This window comes from Manacus vitellinus, unplaced genomic scaffold, assembly GCF_001715985.3.
Source record: "Manacus vitellinus isolate BGI_N305 unplaced genomic scaffold, ASM171598v3 scaffold_47_pilon, whole genome shotgun sequence".
Taxonomy (NCBI): Eukaryota; Metazoa; Chordata; class Aves; order Passeriformes; family Pipridae; genus Manacus; species Manacus vitellinus.
In genome coordinates, this window is record NW_021940585.1 from 4,511,606 (window position 1) to 4,520,454 (window position 8,849).

At 56.2% G+C, this 8,849-nt stretch overlaps 1 protein-coding gene across 1 annotated transcript in view; it reads right to left on the reverse strand.

The window, feature by feature from the left end:
- The window catches only part of CNTN2 (contactin 2), a 24,140-nt gene that overhangs the window by 4,152 nt on the left and 11,139 nt on the right, over positions 1-8,849 (reverse strand). Inside the window, exons 2-15 of the mRNA XM_029962495.1 lie at positions 8,444-8,619; positions 8,060-8,155; positions 7,607-7,816; positions 6,865-6,964; positions 6,452-6,627; positions 5,708-5,844; positions 5,092-5,221; positions 4,052-4,202; positions 3,649-3,776; positions 3,144-3,319; positions 2,131-2,251; positions 1,612-1,770; positions 1,340-1,489; positions 373-645 (exon numbers count right to left, since the gene is read on the reverse strand). Coding sequence (XP_029818355.1) covers positions 373-645; positions 1,340-1,489; positions 1,612-1,770; positions 2,131-2,251; positions 3,144-3,319; positions 3,649-3,776; positions 4,052-4,202; positions 5,092-5,221; positions 5,708-5,844; positions 6,452-6,627; positions 6,865-6,964; positions 7,607-7,816; positions 8,060-8,155; positions 8,444-8,619 — 2,183 coding nt within the window. The remainder of the gene's footprint in view (positions 1-372; positions 646-1,339; positions 1,490-1,611; positions 1,771-2,130; positions 2,252-3,143; positions 3,320-3,648; positions 3,777-4,051; positions 4,203-5,091; positions 5,222-5,707; positions 5,845-6,451; positions 6,628-6,864; positions 6,965-7,606; positions 7,817-8,059; positions 8,156-8,443; positions 8,620-8,849) is intronic.

Here is an 8,849-nt window from a genome sequence, read left to right on the forward strand (position 1 = left end):
TTCCACTCTGCTCCACTCCATTCCATTCCATTCCATTCTATTCTATCCTGTTCTGTTCCATTCTCTTCTACCAAACAAAGAAATCAACGTTCATTTGTTCTGGGTTACACAATTCCCCTCATTAATTAGTGCTCTGTCCTTCACTGGCTAATTTGCTCTGTATTCTTTGCTCCCCTTATCCTCAGACAGCGAGTCTCCGACTCTCGGGCTCTGATGTCTTTGCTAATCCCCTCTGTATCTCCTGATTACTCCACCATCTCTCTGAATGGCCACGAATTTAAGATCCCAGATGTCCAATCTTCAGCTGCCTCAAGCCTTGTCTGCTGAAGCCCCTCAGAGCCACTCCAGAGAGACTCAAAGGTTCAGTGGTTTAAAGATCAAACCAGCAGGAGCCTGCAGAACCAAACCCAGGCACTTGCTGCCATGGGTTAAAATGTAGGGAAGTTCTATCATTTCCAACAAAGCCAGGGGGATTTTTTTGACCAAGTTTGGCTCCACAGAATCGTAACTGGAGCAGTGATTTCCCAGAGGGAATGGCCCGGGCTCCTCCCCTTGGCCCCCAGCCAGCACTCACCGTCCAGTTGATGATGAGCTCGTTGGGAGCCCCTCCACCGCCGCCGAGCCCAGATGGTGCCACAGTGGGTGCTGTCAGGTCCCCAAACAAAGCAGACAGCACAGGTTGGGTTAAGGGGGTGGCAGTGATGGAGACTTTAAGGGGGTGGCAGTGATGGAGCCGGGCACAGACACGGCACGTCACAGGTGGGGACAGCTCCTGGGGAGGGGCTGCTCTCTTTGTTTTTACCCGTGGAAATCAGGTCTGGAACACCGGCTTGTGCCTGCCCAGCTCACCTCTGAGGGGACAGGGATGAAGCTCAAAGGCAGGGATGTGGAGAGGAGTTTTTATTGGAAAGGAGTTAACTTTGCATTTGGCACACTGAGAGCAGTTCTGCTGCTCTTCCAGCCCTCGTGACAGCACCTTCAGGCAGCCAGGGATGGGATGAACATTCCCAGCTCTTTGCTGGGAAATCTACCTTGTTCTTGCAGAGCTGTGCTCTGTGATACAACAGCTCTTTCCCCTTCCTTGCCTTGCTGCCCAGAAGGTTTGAAGGCAGGGGTTATAATGCCAGGGTTTATAATGTTCATATGCTGGCCCTAATGCCAGGGAAGTCACTGCCAGCTCTGCCACTGCTTCACATTTGCCATGGAAATGGGCAGAGAGGCAGAAAATCCTGTGATGGCCTCACCTCCAGGAGCACTCGAGGGGATGATTAATCCTTTGGGACCAAGCCAGCCTTCCCCCTCCAGCAGGCAGGGACAGATCCCTCAGGTTCACACCTACCTGCTTCCTTGGTGCGGATTTTGCTGGAGGGCAAACTCGGCTCCCCCACTCCCAGGATGTTACTGGCCAGGACCCGGAACTCGTAATCCATCCAAGGGATGAGGTTCACCACCTGGGCTGTCTCTGCATTGCCTTCAATGTTTACAGGATCTATATCATCCAATAACACCAGAGGAGGGCGAATAGAGCGAGTGGCAGCACAGAGCAAGGGCTCACCAGTGCCTGGTGGCCCTCGAGGGCCGTGTCCCCAGTGCTGCCATCGAGACACTTACTGGTCCTCATCTGCTTCCACTTGCTGGAGAGGAGGGTCCTGGCCTCGATGAGGTACCTGGCGATGGGGCTGTGGTTGTCAAAGCCACGGCTCCAGCTCAGCTGGACGCTGGTGTCACTGATGTCTCTCACCACCACCCCCCCGGGGGGGCCTGGAGGCCCTGGGAGACAAAGGGACGTGTTACTCAGATCAAACATTTGGAGCTTCTTTGTGTCGTGTGGGTCATAAACTGACATCAGGCCTTTCTTTTCTGGAGGCTGGGAGGCCTCACCTCCAGTTTTTACCCTCCAGAAAAAGCTCCTTTCAAATCTCACAGAATCACTAAGGTTGGGAAAAGACCTCCAAGGTCATCAAGCCCAACCTCTGACCGAAACCCACCCCGCCCATTAAGCTGTGTCACGAAGCTCAGCTATCAGACGGTGGGGTGGCTGCAAGGGAAGGGCAAACTGATCCCTTGCAAGGGCCATGCCACCACTTAGGGGCCTGTGAGGGGCAGGGAGGCTCCTGGCAGGGCAGTTACCCCTGACGGTGAGCGTGGCCGACTCCGAGGCGCTGTCCACCACGGTCTGGGCCGTGCACGTGTAACGCCCCGAGTGCCTCAGCTGTGCGTTGGAGATGCTCAGGTCCCCGATGGCTTCCTTCTGCAGGGGAGAGAGAACAGGCACTGGGGAGGGTGTTTGAGCCCCATCACAGGTCAGAGTTGGTGGTTTGGGTTTGCAAAGCTGGGGTTTGGTGGTGAGGGGGGTGTGGAAGTGGGATCTGTGAGGAGCTGCTGGAGGATTCCCCCGTGTGTGATGGAGCCCCAGGGCCAGCTGGCCCCAAGAGGGACCCACTGCTGGCCAAGGCTGAGCCCATCAGGTGGCTTGGGCTGAGTCTGTTTTGCTCATGGTGGTGATCACTGAGTGACCTGAGCGACCTGAGTGATCCCTGAGTGATCTGAGTGACCTCTGAGTGATCCCTGAGTGATCCCTGAGTGACCTCTGAGTGATCTGAGTGATCGCTGAGTGATCCCTGAGTGACCTCTGAGTGACCTGAGTGACCTCTGAGTGATCTGAGTGACCTCTGAGTGACCTCTGAGTGACCTGAGTGACCTCTGAGTGACCTCTGAGTGATCTCTGAGTGATCCCTGAGTGACCTCTGGGTGATCTGAGTGATCCCTGAGTGATCCCTGAGTGACCTCTGAGTGACCTGAGTGACCTCTGAGTGATCCCTGAGTGATCCCTGAGTGATCCCTGAGTGATCCCTGCCTGCCCTTATCTCGACCCACGAGCCTTCCCCTCTCCCTCGTCCAGCTGAGGAGGGAAGTGATCACAGAATCACGGGATGGTTGGGGTTGGAAGGGACCACAAAGATCATCTCATCCCACCCCTGCCACAGGCAGGGACACCTCCCACTGTCCCAGCTCGCTCCATCCCACCTGGCCTCGGACACTCGCAGAGATTTGGAGTTCAGCCCCCCACAGACACACAACCAAGGAGGCTGGCACTAATTCCCTGTCCCTTCTGGTGGCACAGGAGTGCCCTGTGCCCTCACCACGCTGGCTCGCCGGTAGTGCCCCTCGGACTTGTCGAAGTCGATGGGGAAATCGTCCAGGGCCCAGGTGAAGGTGAGGTCCATGGTGGGGTCGTGGGACGCGTGGCACTGCAGGGTGAGGTTCTCCCCCACGTTGATGTCAGCGCTGGATGGGGCCAGGGTGATCTTGGTGGCATCTGCAGAGAAAGAGCAGGGAGGGGCTGTCAGCTGAGAACGTCCATGTGCCAGTACCCCAACCAACCAACACCTTCCAGCTCGTCCTCCCTCTGGACTCTGACAGGAGGAAGGGAGGGATTGCGGTCCTTAGAGAAGGGAAGTGCTTTTCTCCGGGTTGGTGGGGGATGTGGGGGATCAGCAGAAGGTTTTGCTGCCCCACAGACTGAGATTACTTTGATTCCCCGAGTACTGCATTGCTTTTGGGGTGTAAGGACAGGAGAAATATCCCATCAGTCATTCTTAGACGTTTCTTGCTCGACTGACCCCAAACCAAGGCAAACAGCTCTACCTCGAACAGAGAGGATCCCAGTGCTGTTGGCTTTGCCCATGAAATTCTCAGCAAAGCAGGTGTATTTTCCCTCATCAGATTTGCTGATGTTCTGGAGGATCAAGGTGCCATCTGCAGTAATAGTCACCCTGGAGAGGGAGAGGAACCACACAAGAGGAAGGTTAACAATGGCTGTTCACTCCCTACCCCTGGTAATTTCCAGCACTTGCTGCTTTTAGAGAAAATCAGAGATAAAAAAGACAGACAGAGAAATATCATGTTTTCTAAAGAAGAAATCAGAGGAACAACAAAGCTCAGGGACGGAGCAGCACATTTGGGTCATCAAGTCCAGTCTTCTGGCAAGAAAAAAAAAAAGTGATTTTTAGCTACAGTTTCTAGGCAGAAGCTGAGTCTGTGCTGCTACCTGCTGCTGTTGACCAGAAGCTCAGTCCCCTTGGTCCAGAGCACAGTGGCTTTGGGTGCTGCTCGTGGCTGGCAGGGGATGATGACCTTCCCACTCCGGGCTGCCGGGATCAGCCGCTTCACTGGGCTTAGTCTAAAATCTGGTGCTAAGGCTACAGGGGGGAAAAAACAGGATTAAGGACTGGTCAGAACCCCCTGCTCTGGGGGCCTTTGAAGTGCCAAATGACTGGGTATTGATCTGTTGTTGGATGGCTTGGTAAGAGAAGCGAGGCAGTATCTGGAGAGCGGGATGAAAGGAGTGGTTCCTCTGCTGCTGGGTGGGTTCTAACACCTGCCAGGGCAGGTGTTGGGTGACACACCTGAGGCAGGTGTCGTGTGCCACACCTGTTTACACAGCAGTGGGAATGGCCCTAACAAGTGCAAGGTCTTGGAGAGACACAAGAACAGCTGCTTTGGAACATGTCGAGGATATTCTCTTCAATATCCTGCCCGAAGTCCCCAGCACAGACATCCAGCTTGCCTAAAACTCCTTCTGGGACTGCAGAGAGAATTGGGATTTACCTGTTGCCCTCAGTGTCTTAATGTTGAGCTCAGGGCCTTTAATTTATCTTTGGAATCTCCTGACCACGAGGAGATGAACTTTTAGACCACTGTGGAACAGGTTGAGCATCAGTTCAGCTCCAGTCACCATCCATCAAGACAGGCTGAATGGATGCTGAACTCTTGGGGTTTTGACCTTTTTCCTCCAAAAAAGAGGAGCTTGTAGTGGAAGAGAATTTGCAGTGCTGCTGCTGGGTGTCCTGTACGCTCTCTGTGGCTAAACAGATGTCCTTGTTCTCTTTCAGAGTTACTGAATTTACACAGGATTTAGATTTTTAAAGGGTTGCAGAGTGTCTTATTGGACCAGCAGCTACATTTCAATGGTGAGTGAAGCAGTTTTTGTCTGCTCCCATCTTTAATCTGGGATCGCGAGCATCGGGACGAGTCTAAAATGCTTCAGTGTCCCATTGAAACCCAGAGCTCTGGGAAGGGAGGAATTACCTTGCACTGTTAATTCAGCACTTGCATAAACTGTGCCATGCTTGTTCTCAGCCACACACTGATACATGCCAGAGTCCTCCAGGACTAGCTTGGAAAATCTCAGCTCTCCACCGCTCACTTCGATGCGGTTCTGTGCAAACAAGAGGATGAACCCATTAGATGAGAAAAAAACCAAAAATGGAACTCAATCCTCGGGTGGCCAGGGTTGAGTTTCATTGCAGACTCTTCGGAGCCAGCCTGGTTTTCCACGGGGGAAAACTCAGGGTGTGTTTTTGTGGCCGTCCAGCCTCTCCCCCACGTCGCCGTGCTCTGCTCGCTGAGACTGCCCGGGCAGCACCGTGCAGGTCACACCAAGGCAGGTATTTCTCTGCCCTGGAAACTGGCTGTGAGGCCCTGCAGTTGCACAAAGCAATGGCTGGGATGGCAGTGCCAGCAGGGGGAACTTGGGATCGTGGCAGTTGCTTTGCAGCCTCATGGGGGCACATGGAAGGGGGATGCGGGGTGAGGAACGGGCTGGAGATGCGTTTGCAGCGAGGCAGGAGAAGGGGCTGAGTCTGGAGGAGCAGGGTCGGTGCTGGGGGGTGCTGGGGGGTGCTGGGGGGGCTGTCAGGGGTACCTGGGAGCTCAGGGGCTGCCCGTCCCGGAGCCACCTGACCGTGGGCCGGGGTTTGCCGGCGGCCGCGCAGCTCCAGCGCAGGTCGGACCCGATGTCGGCCTCCGTGTCCGAGATGACCTTCAGCCACTCGGGCTGGGCTGTGAGAGAGGGGACAGAGCAGGAGCTCAGCTCGGGGGGCAGTGCTGCCAGGCAGGCAGCAGGATGCCCGTGGCACATGGGTTGGCACAGCAGGAGCAGCCTCATGCTCCTGTGAGTGAGGCAGAGCTGGGTCCTGCAGGGCTGCGGCTGCTGCTCTGCACTGGCTGCACTGGATGGACCCACAGCCAAGGGGGAACTTGGGGGGTTCTCTCCCCAAGAGTTAATGCAGCCACTCCTGAACTGTGGAGTCATGGAATCCCAGACTGGGGCACCTTCCACTAGCCCAGGTTGCTCCAAATTATCCAGCCTGACCCTGGGCACTTCCAGGGATGGGGCAGCCACAGCTTCTCTGGGCAACCTGTGCCAGGGCCTCCCCACCCTCCCAGGGAAGAATTCCTTCCCAATATCCCACCCAAACCTGCCCTCCTTCAGCCTTAGGCCATTCCTGAACTTCAGGATAAGAGGCAGGATTCGAGGTGGTGGTTTTGCTCCCAAAACCTCACTTTGTGCCCAGGGCACCTTGCTGTGCTCTGCAAAGGCACATATTTAAGTGAAAGACCCGTGTTTGAGGGTGTTCCCTCGGGTGAACACACTCCCAGGGGTTACCTTGGATGATGATCCGGCCCTGGTGGGTGTCTCTGCCTTTGATGTTCTCAGCCTCGCACTCGTAGGTGCCCTCGTCCTCGAAGCCAACATCCTGGATCTGCAGGAGGGGCTCGCTGCCGATCCACTTGGAGGACTGGGAGCCATCCAGCTTCCTCCACTTTATCTGGGGGACAGGGCTGTGGAAAAGCCAGGCTGGTGAACCTGGGTGACCCCACAGCTCAGAGCAACCCCGTCCCCACATCCCCTGGGTGCCCTCCCAGCCAGCAGGACAGACGGCTGGAGCCACTTCCCCTTTCCCACTCTCCCTCCCTCTCTGGCCTTCACCAGGGCCCTTGGAGAGAGGGGGGGTGAGGCTGCAGGTTCTGCCACTCCTTCCCCATCCCGAGCCCGAGTGACACGGACGCTGCACTCACTTCCCAAAGGCAAAGCACTCCAGAGTCACCGCCTGCCCTGCCAGGGCGTAGGTGTCTGCAGGGAACCTGGCCTTGATGCTGGGGGCGAACTGCCGGGCATCTGTCAGGGGGAAAACACGGTGAGGAGCCCTGGAGGACTTCAAAATATCCTGGAGGGCTCCAAAACGTCCTGGAGGACTCCAAAATATCCTGGAGGACTCCAAAATGCCACCTAGGAGGGGAGGTCTCAAAGGGCAGAGGGACCCGCAGGGTGACACGACTTTCCCAGACCTCTGTGTGGGCAGAGGTTTCATTTGCTTCTCACAACAGTCTCTAAAAATCTCTTTACAGCATCTCAGGGCTATTTCTCCTTGATTTCCTAGAGCCACAGAATCCTACAATGGTTTGAGTTGGAAGGGACCTTAAAGCTCATCCAGTTCCACCTGCCCTGGGCAGGGAATCTCCCACTAGCCCAGGCTGCTCCAAGCCCATCCATCCAGGCCTTCCTACCTGTTTAACCCCCTTTCCCCCGCCCCAGAAGCATTTTTTAAAGACAGAGAACCCCCCCTGGCTGAGGTTTGGGAGGGCTGCCTCCCCCCCATTCCAGCCAATCCATATTTTTACGAGCTCTTAAGCTCCCCTGAGAGGCTGCTGGGTGACTTGGGCACCGCTGGTGTCCCGTGGAGTGGCTTAATTTTGCCTTTCCCCCCCAATAATTGGCATTATCCCGCTGATCCCAGAGCACTGGTCCAAGGGCACTGACCCTCTGCCGCCAGGCTGAGCCGGGAGAACTTGCTGAAGACGCTCTTGGTGATGAAGTCGATGTGGCTGGTGGCAAAGCAGGAGTAGTTGCCCAGGTCAGAGGCCTCTGTCTTGGCAATGTAGAGGTTTCCCGTGGTCTGGGAGACGAAACGTCTCCCGTCGGCCGGGATGAAATTGGGGAACTCGTTCAGGAGCCACCGATAGGATAAACCTGGGGCAGAGGGGAGAGGAGTGAGCTGCAGGGCCTGTCTGGGTCCTCCTGGGAGGGGTGAACCCAGACCAGTCCTTGGAGCTGGTCCTTGTGTGGACACGCCAAGTCCTGCCTCTGCTTTGCTGCTGAATAAACCTCAGATTCCCTTCCCTAAAATTCCCAAGGAAAGGCAGGGAGAGGGATTCCCCTGCCTGGGAATGCCTTGCTCTGTCGTGTGGAGATGTGGAGGTGCCAGAGCCTTACCTGGGTAGTGGGGGGGAGGGCTGCAGGCAAACATCACCCCCCAGCCCTCGGTGATCCTCACGGGGTCCCGCTCCTCCGCTGAGAATTCCTGCAAAACTGAAGGGGCACAGTGAAACCTGGACAGAGGAAAGCTGGAGGCATCACTGGGCTTTCTCTCTGGGTCTTCTCAGTGGTTGCACAGAGGGAGATCCCGAAGGATTATTGGCTTTCTCTGTAGCACAATAAATTTCCATGGCACGCCTGTGGAAGTGCCAGGGGGTTTCCCCGTGGGGTGGGGTTGGGTGCCATGGGCAGGAGAGCTGCTCTCCCACGTTTCTCCAGGTGAGCAGGGGGGCTCAGTTGGCCCCCAGCTGCATTTCCTTTACCCTGGGGAGGCAAACTTACAGCCAAAGCGGAGGGAGGCCTCCCTGCTGACCACGGTGCCCCTGGAGTTGGATGCCAGGCACTGGTAGGATCCAGCATCCTTGGCTTTCATGGGGTTGCTGATCACCAGGTCCCCTGCAACCAGCCTGTAACGGGAGTCTGGCTCCACCTCAATGTCTGTGCCGTTCATCTTCCACCTGCCCAGAGCGAGAGGGGGGAGTGAGGGGGGAAATCCTCGTGGCCACACCCTGGGGGCCTCACAGGGGGCTGTGCTGGTTGGTGTTCCAGCTCTGCTGGGATTGGAGTTAGATTCCTATCCTGGCTGTGCCCTGGGAGAGATGGCACAGCACAGAGTCACTGAGGTTGGAAAATCCCTCCAGGATTGAGTCCAACCTGTCCCTGATCCCCACCTTGTCCCCCAGCCCAG